The sequence below is a fragment of the Macrotis lagotis genome, chromosome X, assembly GCF_037893015.1.
Source record: "Macrotis lagotis isolate mMagLag1 chromosome X, bilby.v1.9.chrom.fasta, whole genome shotgun sequence".
Lineage (NCBI taxonomy): Eukaryota > Metazoa > Chordata > Mammalia > Peramelemorphia > Peramelidae > Macrotis > Macrotis lagotis.
In genome coordinates, this window is record NC_133666.1 from 407,317,131 (window position 1) to 407,339,486 (window position 22,356).

The 22,356-nt window shown below is 34.4% G+C and overlaps 1 protein-coding gene across 10 annotated transcripts in view; it reads left to right on the forward strand.

Moving 5' to 3' along the window:
• Positions 1-22,356, forward strand: part of NCOA2 (nuclear receptor coactivator 2) — a 361,814-nt gene that overhangs the window by 283,167 nt on the left and 56,291 nt on the right. For all 10 annotated transcript variants that reach the window (XM_074207060.1, XM_074207059.1, XM_074207058.1 and 7 more), the window contains 7 exons: positions 1,330-1,433; positions 7,170-7,347; positions 12,133-12,321; positions 12,791-12,892; positions 12,974-13,117; positions 17,207-17,354; positions 19,335-20,598. In XM_074207060.1, coding sequence (XP_074063161.1) covers positions 1,330-1,433; positions 7,170-7,347; positions 12,133-12,321; positions 12,791-12,892; positions 12,974-13,117; positions 17,207-17,354; positions 19,335-20,598 — 2,129 coding nt within the window. The remainder of the gene's footprint in view (positions 1-1,329; positions 1,434-7,169; positions 7,348-12,132; positions 12,322-12,790; positions 12,893-12,973; positions 13,118-17,206; positions 17,355-19,334; positions 20,599-22,356) is intronic.

Below are 22,356 nucleotides of genomic sequence, written 5' to 3' on the forward strand. Positions count from 1 at the left end.
AACACTCCACTCTTCCTAATATCCCAATTACTGTATATGTTAAGGTAACCCCATCTTCCCAAACACCTAGGCTTGCAACTTAGGTGTTATCCTCAACTTCTCACACTCTCAACCCTTCCCCCTTATCCATTTTGTTTCCAAGTTCTGTCAGTTCTCCTAATATAACCTTTGTCATATACGTGTCCTTTTCTCTTCAGACAATGCTACTACCCTCAGGCCCCATTATCACTTTCTGGGATTATTGCAATAGCTTTCTTATTTCTCTCCATACCTCCAGTTTCTCAAAATGATCTTCTTAAAGTAGAGCTTTGATCACATCACCACCCTGCCTCTCCTTTACTATAAACTTCAGTGATTCCCTGTCACCTGGCTCCTTTCTCCCTTTCCAGACATTGTGTGGCTTGCTCCTTTCTACATATTTCTAGGCAAGGCCTTTTGTAATTCTTTCCCCTAGTTGTTTCTGTACTCTTTTTCCCCCATCCCCAATTTTGTATTTAGTTCATTGTTTACATATTATAAATAAAACTTCCTTTAGGGCAAAGATTGTTTCTGCTTTGTCTTTTCATCCCCAGTTTCTAGCTTCACCCGCAGTTTCTAGCTCTGGGCCTCCCACATAAGTTACGTAGTTGCTGTCAAATAAGAACTTGTTGATAACCACAATTACTGTGTGATTTTTTTTTTTGAATAAAATAAAATTTTCAGATCAAGAAGGGAAAGACTACATTTCTATTTAGGTACCTAAAAAGATGTACCTTTCCATGAGGTAGTAGAAATCATTAGAAACTTAGATATGTCATAGCAGATCAGATCTCTTCCAGGTTGTACTAAATGTAATTAGAAATAGAAAAGAAACATGACATTTTTGAATACAGACTAATTTGTAGGGGGCAGCTAGGTAGCACAGTGACTAGAGCACCTGAGTTCAAGTCCGGCCTCAGACACTTTAAGTACCTAGCTGTGTGGCCTTGGGCAAGCCACTTTGACCCCATTGCCTTGCAAAAACCTTAAAAAAAAATAGACCAATTTTTGGCAGAATCAATAATGTTTTTGCAATCTAAAAAGATTCCTAGGAGGAACTAACTAGGTTGAAACCTCCAAACTCATTTTATCTAAAATGATATTTAAGTGCCAGTAGTCTAGAGGTGAAAAATTAATGCCCTAACTCCACTTCTAGCACTTGTCCCAGTTTGTTGATGGTGATGATGTGCTTTTTTTAAAATAACTGTCTGAATTCACTAAAGTTTTGAAAAATTATTACAAGAAAATATTCCTTGTCACTTTATCCTTGAAAGAGTATTGTCATTTAATTCATTTTTATATTTGTTGCAGAGAAAGCAGCAGCTGCCAATGTAGATGAAGTACAGAAGTCAGATGTCTCATCTACAGGTCAAAGTGTTATTGATAAGGATGCACTTGGACCAATGATGCTTGAGGTAAAATATACAAATTTTGTTTGTTTTTTTAATAACTTGAAGATAATGTTACTAAATTCCAGATGAAAAGAGCTGCAGTAAAATGTACACACCTAACTTTATTTAGTAAGAAACCTTGTACTTTTGAAACCTTTGTATCTACTGACCTATTTTTAGTAGTAGAAAAATCTATTTTTTAAAATTTTTTTTTGGTGGGTAGACTTGTTTATACTTAAAGTAAATTGAGGGCATCTAAGTGGTGCAGTGGACTGGCCCTCAAATCAGGAGGACCTGAGTTCAAATGTAGCCTCAGATATTCAACACTAGTAGTGTGACCCTGGGCAAATCATTTAACCCGGATTTCCTTGCCCCCCCCCCATAAATAAATTTGTATGAAGTAAATTGAAAATCAATATGAAGTAGTTCCAGAGTTCTGAGACTTTTGGTCTTAGAATTTCTTGGTACTCCTACAAATTATTGAGGTTATAGTTATCAGTATTTACTGTATTAGATATTAAAACACCTTAAGAGCATTATGAAAATAATTCTGGACTCACAAACCCTCTGAAAGAGTCTTAGTCCCCTGTTCATATTCTGGGAACAATTGAACATAGTAAATAGAGAGCTGTCATGGAAGTTAGGAAGACCCAGTTCAAGTCTTTCCTCTCACATATTAAGACTGTGAATTACAAATGAGATATGCTCATTTGTGTTTGTGGAGGGAGCTTTACATTGGGAACTCTCCCACACTCATGAACTCAGTTATGGCTTCATGTCTAAAGTCCATCCCTTCCCCTCAACATCCCACTCTCCGAAAAAACTAAACTAAAACCAGCAGGCATAGATATCACAATAATAAATATGAGTTTGTGGTTTGGTAAGGTTTTTTGGTTTTCTTTTTATGCTTATTTGAGTTGTATGTAGACTGTTCGGTTTTCATAGAAGCAACCAATTAATATTTATTTTGGAATTCCTCATTTAATATGATTTTACATAAACTACAGTAGTAGAGGGAATTTGATTAAAGTTTTCTCTGATTTTCTTGCATTTTATGTATTATCTTCACATGTGTGTATTGATTATATTCATGTGCAGATACACTTAATGAAAAAAGTAAATATTAAGGCAAAATTTAAAGTAAAGCATTATGTTCATGTATATCCAAAAAAAGTTTTAATAGATAGATATCAAAAAATATCAAGAGTGAAATACTATGGGGCAGCTTGGTGGCACAGTGGATAGAGAACTGACCCTGGAGTCAGGAGAGTACCTGAGTTCAAATGCGACTTCAGACACTTAATAATTACCTAGCTTGTGTGGCCTTGGGCAAGCCACTTAACCCCATTGCCTTGCAAAAAAACTAAAAAAAAAAACAAACAAATAAATAAAACAAAACAATAGGGTTGTTGAATTAAAATTTCTTCCTATAAATCCTAAATCATCATCTTTAATGTCCTTATCTAGTATAATTTTCCAAAATTACTTGAGGGTCTTTGAGAAGGCCTTCAATACAACTGTGTCTGAAACAGAATCATCCTGAATCATTTGGGAAATGGCTCTTTGCCCATATTCAAGAAAATATACATAGTTAATTCATTTGGTATGTAGGTAAAAATTTCCACTAAACCTTATTTTCTTTAGGACATAAGTGGGTTATATTGTTCTATTCTTTGGAAACAATCATGATTTTAGAGCTAAAAACTCCGAGAGTATTAACTCACAGTGGTTAAACTGCTTTTTTTCAAGACCATAGATAGATAGTTACAACATGGTTTAAAATCCATGAGGGAAATACTTTTTATGATAAATCTGTCCACTATTTTCTTCTGAAGCATGTATCTCAGGTTCAGTATCTTAGAGTGATTTCTAGAAAAGGGACAAAAATAAATACTTGAACTCCCTTTCCATGACCAGGAAAAACAGTGCATGGATATAGTCATCTTACTTTCTTTATTAGTCTCTTCATTGCCACTTTTTGTATCTGCCTAGCAACTGATAATTACAATGTAGTTGGTAGATATAAAAAAATACTTCAGAGTTAATTAACTCTGGAGATATTACGACGTAATATAAAGTATTTTTTAAAATTATATCAAATGGTCAGGTCTTGCTTGTCATATTTTGTAGCTTTCCCTATAGCTTTAATTTTTTGAGAGGATAGTTTACTATTTATCACATTCTTTTTTTATAAACAGTATTTTGTTTTTTCCAATTCCATGTAAGTACAGTTTTCAACATTGATTTTTTTAAATAAGATTTTGAGATACAAATTTTTCTCCCTTCCCTCTTCTCTCCCCAAGACAGCAAGCACTCTAATGCATTATCACATTCTTTAAACAAATAAAAGACATTTCAGTCTTAACAAGAGGAAAAATCTTTCCCCTGAGCACTAGTCTAACATTGCCAACTGCCTATTGACATTTCAAACTGATTGTTCTGGTGACCTCTTAAACTTTCTTTGGGCAAAACAGCTTCATTATCTTTCTCATCAACTCCACTCATCTTCAAAATTTTTATTTTTCCTCATAACTTGATGTCTTGGGGGCGGCTAGGTGGCGTAGTGATAAAGCACAGGCCTTGGAGTCAGGAGTACCTGGGTTCAAATCCGATCTCAGACACTTAATAATTAATTACCAGCTGTGGGGCCTTGGGCAAGCCACTTAACCCTATTTGCCTTGCAAAAACCTAAAAAAACAAAAAACAAAAAAAAATAACTTGATGTCTTTCCTCCATACTTGCTTACCCCACATACATTTACAGTCATTGATCAGATGTTGCCATTTCAACATTCAGAACCTTGCATTGCATATATCCTCTCATAGTTACCAACTTATTTCAAGACCTCATCTCTTCTTACCTACACATGGCAGCAACCTCCTAATTGGTCTCACTAACCTTGTTGATGTTTCTCCCCACTCCAATCCGTCCTTCACAGAGCTGCCAAAGTATTAATTATAAATCTAACTATTTTATTCCTTCATAATACCCTAGTAACTTTCCCTATTGCTCTAAAATCAGATGCAAACTAGTCTCTTTTAAGGTCCTTCCCATGTATTTCCAGTCTATCTTTCCATCTTCACGTTAGATTACTCCTTTCCCCAGACTGTGATGTAGCCAAATTGGCCCTTTTTTTTTGTTGTTCTCACATAATCATCCATCTTGGGTGCCTTTTACATACTGGCTATCCCACATGAACAGAGTGAGATCTTTCTTCACTTTTACCTCATAGAATTCATCTGTTCCTTCAAGGTGAAACTCAAGTATCACCTCTCCATGAAGATTTGCCTATTTTTCCAATTCTAGTGCTTTCCCCCTATTACCTTACAAAGATATTTTTCTTTATTAATTCATAAATCCTTTTATGTCTCTAATAAAATGTTTAGTCCCTTGGGAGAAATGGGGGGGGGGGTGTCTTTATTAGCAGTCTTACCTCTAGTCTATACTTTTAAATGGTTATTTCTTGATTGGTGGACTGACCATAAGGCTTTAAGTCAAGTCTTAGTAGATTCATAAATCATATAAATTAGATTTCAAGGTTGTAATTTCCATTGTCATATAAAATCAAGCCAGGATTTTTTATTTTTCTTAAAATTAATTTTCTATTTTCAAATTTTATTTATTTTATTTATTTTTGCTATTTCACAATGATCTTCTGAGAATTTCACCAAGCACCTTTATAGGGGAGTTCCATGTAGAGTAATTTTAAAAGCTAATGCTTGACTCCTATGATTTATGGTTTAAATTTAAGTCTTTCCCTCCAGTTTACATGTCATAAACTGAACAGAGAAAAGGCTTGTTCTTGGTGAGCTATTCCCAGGCATAGATGCACAATCATGCTTGCATCATTAGTATTGTTGTTGCTAAGCAACAAAACTGAATGTCAGCTGTTTTTTTCTTAGGAGAATATCTTAGTGAGCTTTTTAAAAACACATGCTGTTTCAGAAAAAAAAAACACTTCTTTTAACCATGGTACAAAAATCTTTAAGAAACAAAGCATGCCTTAAAAAGTAAAATTTGCAGAATTTTAATTGTGAAAAACCTTTACATAAATGTCTGTAGCAACAAGTATGAAAAGAATGCTTGGTATATTGCTAACTGGTTAGTTTTCTTTCCTGTACCCTCCTCATCTTTCATATCACATATAAAGTCAGAGCATTCATTAAGACTCTTGCTTCTCTTGTTGTTTACTCTGAAATTGTAGGAAGCTGAATTGCCATTTCTATCTCTCATATGCTGTTTCCTTATAGATCCACTTTGAGTATAAAGGAATATTAGTGCAAAGCTGCTCAGTTCTCAAACCCAGGGGAACAAAACTTATTAGGCATACTGGAATTGTGTTTAGAAAATACTGCTTATAGTATGTAAGCAGTTCTTTATGAACCACAAAATATCCATGCCCAGCAAAAAGAAAAATATATTTTTGTTGTCATATTTTATTTTTTATTTTTGAATTTTACAATTTTCCCCCCTAACCTTGCTCCCCTCCCCCCACCCCCCACAGAAGGCAGTCTGATAGTCTTTACATTGTATCCTTGCTATACATTGATCTAAGTTGAATATGTTGAGAGAGAAATTATATCCTTAAGGGAAAAAAATAAAATATGAGAGATAACAAAATTGCATAATAAGGTAATGGGTTTTTTTTAAATTAAAGGTAATAGTCTTTGTTCAAACTCCACAATTCTTTCTCTGGATACAGATAGTATTCTCCATTGCAGATATCCCAAAATTGTCCCTGATTGTTGCACTGATGGAATGAGCAAGTTCACTAAAATAGATCATCAACCCCATTGTTGCTGTTATGGTGTACACTGTTCTTCTGGTTCTGCTCATCTCCTTCAACATCAGTTCATGCAAATCCTTCCAGGCTTCTCTGAATTCCTATCCCTCCTGGTTTTCAAATAGAACATTTGTGTTCCATAACTTACATATACTACAATTTGTTCAACCATTCCCAATTGATGGGCATTCCACTCAATTTCCAGTTTTTTGCCACCACAGACGGAGCTTCTATGAATATTTTTGTACAAGTGATGTTTTTACCCTTTTTCATGATCTCTTCAGGGTATAGAACCAGTAGTGATATTGCTGGATCAAAGGTTATGCACAAGAAAAATATCTTATAAATATGATAAATTTTCCAAGTCTCTTGTTATTATACTTCATCATGAATATATTTGGCCTAGGAACTTCAAACTGTAATGCTAATCAACTTATTTTTTTCCAAACTGTGGAGCTTATGAAGATTGTAACCTTGGTATCTTATTGGTTTGGAAATAGATTAATTATTTGTTGCTCTTGAAAATGCATGTATCATTTCAAAAATAGAAAAACACACATATATATGTATGTATATATGTGTATGCATATATATATATATATATATACATATATATATATGTATATATATATATATATATATATGAAGCTGACATTCCTCATTTTGGTAAAGATTAGAAAAATTAATGTTAATTATGTAGTCCAGAATAAAGAGGGTCTCAGTTAATTCCTCTCTCACTTTAGTCTTTTTTTTTTAAGGAATCTGTATATTCCAACAAGTAAAAAAATGTGTTAAATGGTTTCATATTACTTAATGAAAATTAGGGGTTCAAGGGGATAGTTAAAGGAAAAGTACTTCTTCTGTGAAAGTGTGAATTAAGTATTTCACTTGGAAGAGCAAACAGGTGTACATTTCTTAACAAGTGCACATGAGTTGACAATACATTTTTTATTAACAATTAGTCCTTTCTTTTGTAGGCCCTTGATGGCTTCTTCTTTGTAGTGAACCTGGAAGGTAATGTTGTATTTGTTTCTGAAAATGTGACGCAATACCTAAGGTATAACCAAGAAGAGCTGATGAACACAAGTGTATACAGCATCCTGCATGTAGGGGACCACGCGGAATTTGTAAAAAACTTGCTACCAAAGTCTTTAGGTAAAGTCTGGTTTTTTTCCCATTTTCTTTGTTGTTTTGAGTTTAAAATATTTGCAATGACAATTTGTAAAAGAATAATCTTAGAGTTGTTTTTTAAAGTACATGCCTTGGGGTGGCTAGGTGGCATAGTGGATAAAGCACTGGCCTTGGAGTCAGGAGTACCTGGGTTCAAATGCGGTCTCAGACACTTAATAATTACCTAGCTGTGTGGCCTTGGGCAAGCCACTAAACCCCATGTGCCTTGCAAAACCTAAAAAAAAAAATAAAGTACATGCCTTGACCTTACATTTTTAATGTACATCAAATTACTTGCTTTTTCAATGATGGGGGATGGAATCCAGGTATGGAAAGAAGGGAAAGAATTTGGAACTCAAAGTTATAAAAATGAATGTTAAAACATGTTTTTACATGTAACCAGGGGAAAATAATTTAAAATACATTTCAGAAATTAAAAATAAAGTCAGGCATGTTCCATTATGTTCAGTTAAAACTGGTACTTCATTCTGATGGATAGAGCACTCAGAGAGATCTGAGTTTAAATGTGGCCCCAGATACCAACTCACTATGTGACCCTGGACAAATCAATAACTCCTGTTTGCCTTAGATCTTTATCTGTAAAATGGGGATACAGTAGAAAAGTAAATGGCAAACGACCCAATATTATGTTTGCCAAGAAAATCCCATGACTGAATACCAATAATTTCTATGAGAATTCATGAACATTTTAATGTGCTCCTATTATTGGTCATGTATATCATCAGGTAATTAATGGTTTAGTTGTGGGCTTTTTAAAAAATTTATCCTCTAATTGCTTATCCTTCAGGGCTAGTAGCTGATGGGACATTTTCTGCCTGCCCATTGTCCTCTTTTAAAAGTCATCAAAAAGAGAAAGGGATTACGCTGAAAAATCCTACTCTTGTTTAAACCATGCATATAGCTATATATTTGAGGAGGTCAGGCATGTTTATTTACTATGGATCCTATAATCTTAACTAAATCACTTGATCTTAGCTCACTCAGTTCTTCTTGAGCACCCCAAATATCACTTAACTTACCTCACTGAGTTTCATTCTACTATTCTTTCTAGGCTGCCCTTCAATAGATACATGATTTAAAAAGATTATATTTAAAAGTGAGTGCTACAAAGCATGGCTTCAAAATGACAGCATTATTGGTCCAACTTGCAGCATGTTTTTTTTCTCCTTTTCACCTAGACTGATGATGCTAAAAACTTATTCACAACTTCAAAAAGAGTGTCTATTTTAGGACAGGGTAAGGTCAATACTCCTGAGTTATCAAATGCTACTATTTTAGTGGTTTTTTAAAAAATTTTGGTCTTTTTTGGTTGCTAGCATGTACAAAGAAATTTCTTTTTAGTTCCTCAAATTGTTAGCATTTCCTTTGTCTCATAACTCTTTTTTTCATTGTGACTGAAATAAATGTTGTAATAAATGCATGTATTTCAATGAAGTTTCATCTCTTTTAATAACTAAATAGGGAATTAAGCTTGCTGGTTTCTAATAAGTAATAGTAATAGTTCACACATCTACAATTATGTCTTGAATTTAACTTGGGACGTAAGCATATGAATTCATCCTTTTACATACTTCTTTCAAGCTATTCTATTTGGACTTTTTTTAAAAAATGAAAATATTACAGAAGATGGTTATATATAAAACTATATAGCTTATTTTGACATAGCTTATTTTTGTAAATCAACATAATAGTATCAATACTGCCCTTATTTTTAACATCACTATGTGCCCATTCCCCTCAAAGAATAAAATTCTACCAGTAAAAAATCTTGGGGGTTTTTTTCCCTGTAGTTTTTTTAATTCTTCAATTGATGTAATAGGTTGACCAAAACTCTTCTCTTTCTCCCCTTCAATTCCTCTTTAAAGCCGTGATACTTACATAAACTCTTCAGTAACTATGTTGACAAGAACTCCATAAATATCTAAGTAGAGAATACTAAAAATGGTTCCTTTTGCAAAGAAAAAATAAGTTCTCCTGACTTAACTTGTTTATTCATGTTCTTACTAGGGCTTTGTTTTCTTCTCTATTTCTCTTTAAAATAATAACTGTGGTGTTAATATAAAAACAAATGTATGTGTCACCTTCCATAGCTATTTATTTAAGTGCTTTGTAGCAAATGATCAGAATGTATTTTCTTTTCTAGTTTGATTAGGAGATCTCATTGTCTTGCTGATACTTCTATTTCTCAGAACAAGAAGTAGTAGGAAACACATAACAAGACTAACCATAGGGAGGTCCGGCCTCAACCATTGCTTAGCTGTATAGTTTTGACAAATTCTAGCTTATCAATTTGGGTTTTGAAGTTATAATAGCAAGAACTATGAGGTATAATATTTATTCAGTCTATTGATCACATAAATTGTTATGTGTCTATTCTATGCCCAGAATGTTCTAGGACAAAAGATTTTTCAAGAAGGTTACATTTGACCAGGGCTCAGAATGAAAGGTAGTGATTGAGGAGTAGCAAAAGAGCATTTGGGAAAAAATAGAAAAGCAAATGTTTAGTCATTTGGTACAGATTATATAAGATAGGTGAATATGATGTAGTGATAAGCAAAAGAAAGCATTTTAGATGGGAACATATTGAAACAAAGGAATACATTTTCCCCAAAGATATCACCCTCTTGGCCCCAAAGACATCAGATTCTGAGATAAGAAATCACTATTTGACAAAAGTTGTTGGAAAACTAGAAAAATAGTATGTCAGAAACTAGGCATAGACCCATATCTCCCACCCTATACCAAAATAAGATCAACATGGTTATAGAATTTAGACATAGGGGCAGCTAGGTGGTGCAGTGGATAGAGCACCAGCCCTGGAGTCAGGAGGACCTGAGTTCAAATCCAGCCTCTGACACTTAATAATTGCCTAGCTGTGTGACCTTGGGCAAGTCACTTAACCCATTGCCTTAAATTTTAAAAAATAAGAATTTAGACATAAAAGATGATACCATGGATAAATTAATAGACTAAAAATACTTACTGTATCTATCAGATGTATGGAAAGGAAACAAATTTATGACCAAACAAAAATTGGAGTACTTTATAAAATGTAAAATGAGTGATTTTAACTATATCAAATTCAAAAGGTTTTGCACCAATAAAATCAATGCTGTCAAAATCAGAAGGAAGGTAGGAAGCTGGGAAACAATCTTTACAACTAGGAATTTTGATGAAGGGCTCATTTCTAAAATATATAGAGAAGTGCATCAAATTTATAAGGTTACAAGTCATTCCCCAATTGATAAATGGTCAAAGGATATTAATAGATATTTTTCAAATGAAGAAATTGAAGTTATATATAATGATATTAAAAAGTTCCAAATCATTCTTGATTAGAGAAATGCAAATTAAAATACCTCTGAGATATCACCTTAATACCTATCAGATTGGCTAAGATGAGGAAAAAAAGAGGAAATGATCAATATTGGAGAGGTTGTGGAAGGATTGGGACATTAATACATTGCTAATAGAGTTGTGTATGGATCCAATAATTCTGGAAAGCAATATGGAACTATGTCCAAAAAATAATAGAACAGTTCATTCCCTTTGACTCAGTAATTCCAATTCTAGACCTACATTCAGAAGAAATCATAAAATGGGAAAAGTCCCACATGTGCCGAAATATTTAGAGCAGCTCTTTTTTGTAATGGCAAAGAATTGGAAATTGAGGAGTTGCCCATCAATTGGAGAGTAGTTAAACAAGTTTTGATGTATGAATATTAAGAATACTATCGTTCTATAAGAAGCCATAAATGGTCAGTCAGTCTCTAGAGATGCATGGAGTGACTTAACAGGATCTGACGCTGAGGGAAGAGAACAATGTACATGTTAAGAACAACACTGAAATGATCAACCTTGATGGATACAACTCCTCTCAGCAGTTCAGAGAGCTAGGGCAACTGTATTAGACCAGCTATGGACAATGCTAACCCCATTCAGAGGAAGAAAAACAAAACAAAAAAACCCTTCAGAATCTGATGAACACTTGATAAAAATTATGTCTTATGTATCTCTTTCCATTAATCCTAATTCCTTATACCAATTGTAAACATGTTTATCAAAAATATATACATACAGTATTTGCTGATGGGGGGTGAGGCAGGGAGGGTGAAAGGAAATTTTGTGTAAGTTATAAATATATGTATGTGTTTGGGGGAAAATGGAATAAAATGTTCTTGCATATGGAAGAAGATAGTGGAAGACTGAACTTTTAGTGATGCCTTTGCACTCCACAATTGAGAAATAAAGACTTCACTTTCCTCTGTGTTTCACAAATAACAATGACTCCTATTGTACTAAGTTCATCTTCTATGAATAGGTATTACCAGACAATAGAAATTCTTGAGTGGAAGAATGACAGTTAAATACTGTTTACAGAAAATTTGTTTGGCCATTATCTATGTGATAGATTTAGAGCAATGAGGGAAGACCAAGAGCACAGAAAAACATATCAGGAAGTTGTTATAAGACTCTAAGCAAGAAGAACATTAGAATGTAGAATTAGAGAAGGAACCCAAGTAAAATTGTATGTCTTTTGACCACTTCCAAGTACTTAACAATGCTAATCTTGATGAGAATAGAGGGGAGAAGAAAAGGTGTTAGATACTTTGAAAGAATGATTTTTATGAATTCAAATTGAATTAGCATTTGCTTTACTAACTTAATATTTGTGAATCTAATATTAATATCCTTTAAAAGATTGGTGTTTTATTTTTCTTTGAGGTTTTTTTTTTTTGATCTTTTTAGTTAATGGGGGACCTTGGTCAAATGAAGCTCCTAGACGGAACAGCCATACCTTTAATTGTCGGATGCTAGTAAAACCTCTTACTGATTCTGAAGAAGAAAGTCATGATAGCCAAGAAACACATCAGAAATATGAAACTATGCAGTGCTTTGCTGTTTCTCAACCAAAGTCCATCAAAGAAGAAGGGGAAGGTAGGGGTAAATGCTATGGGAAGTCTATGTTATGTATGTGTATTTATGTATGTTGTACTTTTTAATATCCTAATGAGTCTAAAGATAATATATGTGTATATATTTTCTGTCCTTGTTGGTTAAATAACATTGAGTATTTTTTTGATTAGCCAGTTAAAATAAGAAAAAACTTCTTTAAAAGAAATTATTAATCCATGTGACCACCCCTACACTAATGAAAGGATTCAACACTAACATGTTGCATTTTCCATGATGGACTACATATCCTCTTTATTGCCATCAGGGTATCGCTGTTTCCTGCTTTTGAAAAGGAGGTTGGGGGGAGGGGGAATATTAGTGAATGAAAATGATAGACCTTTTTATCACTTTCCTTCACTGATTGAGATAATTTTGTTTTCATTAGTGTGTCTTTTTATCTCACCAAAAAACAACACTAATATGAGAAGCATATATATTTGTTTAATCCTAGATTTGCACTCCTGCTTGATTTGTGTGGCAAGAAGAGTTCCTATGAAAGAAAGGCCAGTTCTTCCCTCATCAGAAAGCTTTACTACTCGCCAAGATCTCCAAGGTAGATAGCTATCATGGTTTAAGAACAACTATTTTATCTTTAAGGACTTGTATCAATGACACTTGGTGTGTTTGTATATAGGCAAGATCACTTCACTGGACACCAGTACCATGAGAGCTGCCATGAAACCAGGCTGGGAAGATTTAGTAAGAAGATGTATTCAGAAGTTCCATGCCCAGCATGAAGGAGAATCTGTGTCTTATGCCAAGAGGCATCATCATGAAGGTAAGCTTCTTTAAATCACATCATTTTTTTTCTTGAATTTGATTCTGTTTTATGTACTATTGTATTATTACTTCTACATATTAATAATATTATGTACTATTTTAGTGAGATCACCAAAGGGATAAAATTCCTTCACAATGATTCCTAAAGTGGAATTCAATTTTTCTCCATAACTTATATTTGGGTGAGATCCTCAAAACAAAAACCAAAAACTAGAAAATACTTCAAGCAGGAAAAAAGTTACCAGGCTATGTTGGTTACAAGGAGAGCAGAGTCTGGGGAACAAAGAAGAATTAAAAGCATGTTCTACAGGAAGGTTAAAGAGGAGGAAATGATATTTCACCTTTTGGGTCAGAGGAAAGGAATCCGAACAAACATATCAGAAAAATAAAGTCTGTTCTATCCAGAAATACAAAGTGAAATATTTGTAAAATTGAGTAAAATGATAAAAGGCTATCACTAGATGTGATCTTCAGACCTAATTTTAACAGAGTATAGAAATGCTTTTAGTTACTTCCATTTATATTTCTGAGATTTCCACAATGCAGCCAGTTTATGTTAAATATTTAACTTTTTGAGATCAAAGGAGAGGAGCGGAAGAAGGATGGAAACAAACATTTCTCAAGCTTCTGTCATGTGCCAGGTACTACTAAGTGCCAAGCACTTAGCAAATAGTATTTTATTTTATTTTATCCTTACAGCACCCATATTGGGGATGTGCTGTTGTTATCTTCATTTTACAGTTAAGGAAACTGAAGCATACTAGTTAACATGACTTGCCCAGGGTCACATAGCTGGGAAACATTGAATTTAAATTCCTGACTTCAGACTCAGGTTCCTGTCTCCAAAATTCTTCTGGATTTAGGGATAACCATAAGAACCATCAAAATTTATATAGTTTAAAAGATATTTTTTCCATATAAAAATAAATGTATTCAGGGCAGCTAGGTGGCACAGTGGAATAGAGCACGGGCCCTAAAGTCAGGAGGACTTGAGTTCAAATTCAGCCTCAGACACTTAAAAATTATCTACCTGTGTGACCATGGGAAATCACTTACTGCCTTGCCAAAAAAAGAAAAAAAAATGTACTCTGAGACTGATGCTCTATATATTATATATGTAAGTGTAAAATATTTTTCTTTTTTCACTTTTGTCATAGTTAGAAAAACCTTTTTTATCAAATGAATTTATATTATAAGCAAAATTAAACTCACTTTTGTGAGGGTAATGAACTTCAAAGAAACAATGTTATACAGGGGTGGCCAGGTGGTGCAGTGGATAGAGCACCGGCCCTGGAGTCAGGAGTACCTGGGTTCAAATCCGGTCTCAGACACTTAATAATTACCTAGCTGTGTGGCCTTGGGCAAGCCACTTAACCCCATTGCCTTGCAAAAAAAAAATACTACTGATTTGAACAGATTTTCTCTTTAATGAAACTTCACAAACAGAATTAAAGATAAGATTATTTTCTTTTCAAAAAATAGTGCCTCTTTTAGATGTGCACTATTATGCACTTAAATATATATGTTTAAAAATAGTATCCATTTAGCAGAAATGTTTTGAAGAGAGAAAAATAAAGAAACTAAATGTTGGGGCACTATCTAGTCTAATAAAGTAAATTAGAAATGACAATAAAAATATCTGGAATTACAGAGATTAATGAGAAAATATTATTTCAGTTATAACTTTTTGAGAATATAACTATTATATAAGGAACTTAAATGACTGGTTCAGTAGTATCTATTTCTATCCTCACCAGCTACATTATGTAAGGTATATTGATAAAACAAAATAATTCAGTTATGGTCTCTTGAAACAAAAATCTTTCATAGGAAATAAGCAACTTTTAAGACAATATGTAAATGGGGTCGGCTAGGTGGCATAGTGGATAAAAGCACCGGCCCTGGAGTCAGGAGTACCTGGGTTCAAATCCGGTCTCAGACACTTAATAATTACCTAGCTGTGTGGCCTTGGGCAAGCCACTTAACCCTGTTTGCCTTGAAAAAACCTTTAAAAAAAAAGACAGTACGTAAATAACTTCACACAACAGTTTAGAACAGGATATAATCCCTAAATACATACAGTTGAAATTGTTGGAAAAATTTAGTTAAGGCAATTAATTGTACAAAGTAAAATTTTGTTTGTCTGAGGCAGAATTCAAACTGAAGTCTTCCTAATTCCAAATCATGAGCGACAAAATGGGAAGTCAAAACTGTATTTGTAAAATCCTTGGAACTTTAGTTTTATGTCCTTTACAAATTCTACAGCATTGTGTCACATGTGACTTGGAATTAGGAAGACTTGAGTTTGAATCCTGCCTCTGACACTTTTTAGCTGGTATGATGTGACCCAAGGCACTTAACCCCTGAGCCCTATTTTCCTCATCAATAAAAAATGAAAGTTGGAACTAGTTGGTCTCAGGTCCCTTTCAGCTATAAATCTATGATCCTCTAAACAGTATTGTTGTTTGGTAAACATGCTTAGATTTCTCTTTCTGTTCATCATTTGAACCATGTAATCTGAACTAGGTGATAAATATGTGTGAAAAAATACCAAAAAATTCTGGAAAATGAGAAAAGACTAAGTGGTAGGAGAAATGGTATTCTGGATTGAATATATACTTTTTCTTTGTCATAGAAAAAAATCAATCTCAGAATTAGTTTGAAAGAGCTTCTTTATTAGCATAGAACTTTTAAAAAAATTAGCATGATGGTGAAAGCACTAAGAGTCTAAAGGTAAAAATAAATGTTTATGTACCATAACAGTTTTTTCCCCATTTTAATAGCTTTCTTGTTTAGATTTTATTCCTTTCTTATGAAGAGATTCTTATATTTAATTTTTTATTTTCTTCTAACTACAAAAATAATGCTCTTAGTATTGGCAAAAATAAAGACTATTATGAATTTAAAGAACTTATTATTGATTAGTTAATTAACAAGCACTTAATAAGTGTCTACTATATGCCAGGAATTGAAAAAGGAAATGGCAAACTCCAATATCTTTGCAAAGAAAACCTCAAATGAGTTCACAAAAAGTGGGGCACAACTTAAAATGACCGAACCTATATCAGGAACTGAAAGAAGCTTAGGCAATAATCAATATAAAAGTGATTTTTAAAAAATCCTTATCTTTAAAGAATACAACCATACCTGATAACCAGTCATTTTAAAGACTGATAAATTACTATTTGCCTTGAGAGGCAAAGGCCAAAGAACAAAAATAAAGGACTTAGAAAATGCTTTCTTATCTAGTTATAGATCAAAGTGATAAAACTTTACATTTTTCAAAAGGGAAAGTTAATGGTGAAAATTTTTTGTGTGTGTTTTAGGCCTAAGCATATTTTTAGTTAAGTGTATGGTCACGTATGTCTGTGTTACCAGGTACATCAGAAACTGAGTCTAATGGATTTCTTGGTTTCCGAGTTTTAATGGATTAGGCCTTTAAGGTGTCTGAACTAAGTTTAACATTCATATAGTGATGCCTTTTGAAGACTGAGAATGTAAGAACAGAAGTAAACATAAACAGTTCCAAAGTAAGAAATGGAATAGGTCAGTTTCTGTGCTGATCGGTAGAGGGCGTAGCAAGGGAGTAGCCCTTGCACATCTATCCTGAGTAAAATAGGGATACCCAAATTTTTAAAAATAAATAAATAAGATTTTGTAGGGGGGGAAAGTGATAAGTTCCTTCACAACACAGACTTATTCTATCTAATAGAATAACTAAAATTATTTCATTTTACTCCTTATTTTACTTGAAATGTAAGTTACTGTCAATTGTTAGTACAGTAAATAAAGTAAATTTCCTTCTTAAAATTTTATTTTAAATAGCACATTTGTAGCATTTATATGTAATATAACTATACATAGCACTTTTTTGCATCATTGTTTGAAACTCAAATTTTAAAGTTTTCATTCATATTAATCATTATGTAGTTATTAATGACCTCTGTACTATGCACTATGCTGGTGCTGACAATCTAGGAAATACAAAGACTGAAAGATTCCCTGCTCACAATGAGTGTTAATTCACCATGTGTATTGTTCTCTTTCCATTTCTAAATCTACTTCTTGTTTGCTTGCCCACTTACAGTGCTGAGACAGGGCCTGGCATTCAGTCAGATCTACCGTTTTTCCTTGTCTGATGGCACTCTTGTTGCTGCCCAAACGAAGAGCAAGCTCATTCGTTCCCAGACTACTAATGAACCTCAGCTTGTAATATCTTTGCATATGCTTCACAGGTAATCTTTGTTCTAAGAATTTCCCTTCCTTCCCAAGTTAATGAGAGGTGTTGCATAGAAGAAAGCCATCTTAGTGCTTGTCTTTTTTCAATGACTTATTTGTTGATAAGCACCATAACATAACAAATTATTTAAAACTCAATTGTTAAGATATTTAATTTATATCAAGAATATCTTTCTGTGTTTGCTGAGTGTTAAGAATTTCTTTTTACCTTAAAGTTCTATTAAATTTCAAGATTTATTTTGTCTTTTTAATTTTATTGTTGACTATGATGTTACTAAGATTTTCCATCCACTTCAGCAAAGAAGTATTTATATTAATGAAAGAGGGGGACTTTTGAAATCTTAAGGTTTTTTGGTAATCCACCTAAAGGAATGTTACTCACAGAAATTGACTTTGCTCTGACATAAGTACCTGTTAAACTAGAAAAAAATTTCTCTAATTCACAGTCATTGAATTCACATTTCACAGGCATGATAGTTTATTGAAGCAGACAGTGTTGGTATTGCTTTCTTTTCTGTTTGCATCAACAAATTCCCAATTAACCTTCATAGAAAAGTCCTTCCAAAGGAATTTCATGGCATAGCCCAAGGAATTACAGCTTCATTGTCTAAAGTGAATGTCAAAAGACTAGCCCTTAATTTATAGCTTTTAAAAGCAAAAACATTATTCAAATTTCATATTATTTCTATTTGTGTATGTTGGAAAGCCTTTTGGGAAGCTATGGGAAGATATATAATATAGCTGTAATTAAATTAAATTAAATTCTAACACTTTTTCTCAATTATTTGTTTTTTATTTAGGAAAAACTAGTATCAGGAAATCTTCTTTTGCCAGCCAACAATAAATCCAATGTAAAACTGAAAATGATGGGGTGGCTAGGTGGCGTAGTGGATAAAGCACCGGCCCTGGAGTCAGGAGTACCTGGGTTCAAATCCGGTCTCAGACACTTAATAATTATCTAGCTGTGTGGCCTTGGGCAAGCCACTTTAACCCTGTTTGCCTTGCAAAAAACCTAAAAACAACAACAACAACAAAAACTGAAAATGTTTAAAAGTGATTATAGATGTGCCAAGTTGTACCCACCTAAATGAAAGCTACTGTTTGATAATTTGAGAGTTGAATTTTATTTGGATTGGTGAACACATTTGGTAATTCAATAGACTGCCAGATCTTTGGAGCTTGAGAAACCGTCCAGCTTAGAAAACTTGCCTGTGAGGCAAGTGGGGGAGGACTGAAGACAGTCTAAGGGAAAACTTGCAATATGAGCTGTTCTTTGTGAAGTGCACTTTGCATGTTGTCTGTCTGTTGCACTCAAGCTCTGACTTGTACAGAAGGAAAAAAATGTTCAGAATTAGGTTATTGACTAGATAGTTTGATTCTGGACATGTTTTCAGTAGCTTTCTTGGCTCTAGCACTTGGAAGGATTTGGTTTTCTACCAGCTCGGGGCTCAGGTTTTTTTTTTTTTTATATTTGTTTTTGAAATTTGCTTTTCATCATGTGCCTTATGGTCAAACATCAGAGAAATCACTAAGCTAATGGATCTCTTCTAGGAATTGAAATTTCTGACAAATGTACTGTAAAATGTTTGATAATTCAGGTCATTTTTAAATTATTGATAGCTTCCTGTTTAATGGGAGAAATGTAAAATGTAACTGTATAAATTTTTGACTAATTTATATAATGTCTGCAATTTAAAACCAGATGGTTCTTTCATTCCTTCCCTATTCTCTTCATGGTCTTAAATTGCAGACATATTAATTAGTTCTACTGAAAAATATAACTATTGGTCCCAAATTCTACATGTTCACTCATGTTGATAATTGTAGGTAGCTTTGATCGAAAACACTATCTTGTCTTTTAAGTGTTAACCTGTTCTTTTAAAGGAAAAAGACATCATTTAAAAATACTATTTTTAATAATTTGCTGATTTTTTTTTCCTTTTAACTAATATATTGTATCTTTGCTCATTATACAGAGAACAGAACGTGTGTGTAATGAATCAGGATCTGACTGGACAAGCTATGGGGAAGCCATTGAACCCAATTAACTCTAGTAGTCCTGCCCATCAGGCCATGTGCAGTGGGAACCCAGGTCAGGACATGACCATCAGTAGCAATATAAATTTTGCCATGAATGGCCCAAAGGAACAAATGGGCATGCCGGTGGGCAGGTTTAGTGGTTCAGGGGGAATGAACCATGTGTCAAGCATGCAGACATCGACTCCTCAGGGTAGTAACTATGCACTCAAAATGAATAGTCCCTCACAAAGCAGCCCTGGCATGAATCCAGGCCAGCCAAACTCCATGCTTTCACCAAGGCATCGTATGAGCCCTGGAGTAGCAGGAAGTCCTCGAATCCCACCCAGTCAGTTTTCCCCAGCAGGAAGCTTACATTCACCTGTGGGCGTTTGCAGCAGCACAGGAAATAGCCATAGTTATACCAACAGTTCCCTAAATGCACTACAAGCCCTCAGTGAGGGGCATGGAGTCTCTTTAGGGTCATCGTTGGCTTCACCTGACCTAAAAATGGGCAATTTGCAAAATTCCCCTGTGAATATGAATCCTCCCCAACTAAGTAAGATGGGAAGCCTGGACTCTAAAGATTGCTTTGGACTTTATGGAGAGCCATCTGAAGGTACAACTGGACAAGCAGAGAGCAGCTGCCATTCTGGGGAGCAGAAAGAAAATAGCGATACCAACATACCCCAGGTTGTTAGTGGTGAAAGGTCTGATGGACAGAACAGACTCCATGACAGCAAAGGACAGACAAAGCTCTTGCAGCTCTTGACCACCAAATCTGATCAAATGGAGCCTTCACCCTTGTCCATGGGAGAAACTAATAAGGACTCCACAGGTGGCCTGACTGGTTCTGTATCAACACATGGAACCTCACTCAAGGAGAAGCATAAAATTTTGCACAGACTTTTGCAGGACAGCAGTTCTCCTGTGGACATAGCAAAGCTTACAGCAGAAGCCACGGGTAAAGAATTGAACCAGGAGTCCAGCAGCACAGGTCCTGGTTCAGAAGTGACTATCAAACAGGAACCAGTGAGCCCCAAAAAGAAAGAGAATGCACTACTTCGCTATTTGCTAGACAAAGATGATACTAAAGATATTGGTTTACCAGAAATAACCCCAAAACTTGAGCGACTGGACAGTAAAGCAGATCCTGCCAGTAGCACAAAATTGATAGCTATGAAAACAGAGAAGGAAGACATGACTTTTGAGCCTAATGAACAGGTAAGGTTTTTCAAAAAAGTTTTTAATACTTGTCCTAAGTGTTATGATTGATATCTAAGATGTTCTTTCTATAGTGATGATGGCTGAGTTAGCCTTTTCACCCATCTGGTCTTGATGGCATGAAGTACAACTAGTACAAAGTTACAGTGGTAGAACAGGCATGGAGTGTTGTGTATGAGAATGAGAAATCCCAAATGGCAAGATTATCGAGTACCCTTATGGGACAATTGCATAAGAATACTGGAAAAACAGGATAGAGGCCAGGTTACAAAGCACCTTAAATACAAAAATCTTCAGAGATGATAGAGTATCACTTGAGTTTATTTAGATATAGAGGGGGTGATGTGCAAAAAGGCTAGTCCTTCCTTTTGGGAAAAGTCACTTTGGCAGATGTGTGAAGGATAGAGGTAGGGAGATCAGTTAGGAGGCTGTTACAATACCACAGGTGATCTAGAATGGTAGTGGTGTGTTTAAAGAGAAAGAGAAGTTTGTAAAATCAAACCATGGTAGACATAGAAATAGTGAGATTTAACAAACTGGATGTGTAGAATGATGATGACACAGAGATTGCAACTGAGAGGATGTTAGTACCATGTGTGGGGAAATGAGGAACTGAGAGTGACCTGAATCACTTTGTCATATCTGTGAGACATTCTATTGGAAATATGCCAGTGAAAGTTTTTGATGATGTAGGACAGGAGCCAGGAGAAAGATTAGAAATGGCTCTATAGATCTGTCATCTGAATGTAGAGTCATCTCTGTAGAAATGATAACTGATCAAGTAGAACTTGATGAGATCACTAGCTATGAAAGGGTATTAAGAAATAGAAAAGGGTCCAGAAAAAAACCTTAGGGGAACATATGATATAGATGGTGATTCAGCAAAAGAATCTGGGAAGAAATGGTCATAAAGTTAGGAGGAGAACCAAGGGAGAGTGTCATGAAAACTCAGAGAAGAAGAAAGAATCAGCAGTGTTAAATGATTGACAGTTGAAGTAGGATGAGTATCGAGAAAAGTCCAATAGATTTGACAATTGTGAGATTATTGGTGACTTTGGAGAGAGCAGGATCAGTTGTGTGATAAATTTGAAAGCCAAACTTCAAGGCATTTAAAAGTAAGTGAAAATAGATGAATTGTTGACAGCTTTTTCAAGGGGTTTGACTGAGAGAAGAGAGGTATAGGGTTGTGGTTGGCAAGGAAGGTATTTTTATATTGGGGGAGACAGTTCTGTTTATAGGCAGCAAGAAAGGAACTGCTGGTAGATAGGGAGACACTAAAGCCCATAGAGAAGGAATGACATTGGAGATAGTGTAGTGGAAAATCAGAAGGGGACAGGATCACAGGTTCACATTAAAGGAGTCTCCCTTTCTGAGAAAGCCACCTTTGGAAAAAAGAAGATAGGGTGTTGAAGTTTAAAAAGTTTGTGTGATGAGAGGGAGGTGAAGAATGAACTCAGGGCAAATGGCTCCAATGTAAAATACAAGTTGAACTTCAGCTTAAAGGCTGAGGGAGGTATATCTTTAGAGGTGTGAGGAGCAAAGAGAAGATTTGAAATATCTGTTGTGCTAAATGAGGTGTATATAGTTAGTTGGAATCAAGTAAAAGTGTTGCATTGCAGAAGCTTATTCCTTTCATCATTTATGATAAACTTTTAAAAACAAAGTGAGTTTTTAATTAAATCATTACATATCAAGGCTATCTATAAGTGATTGGTATATTACATTTAAGTGCAAAACTTAAATGAGAGGATTTGATTG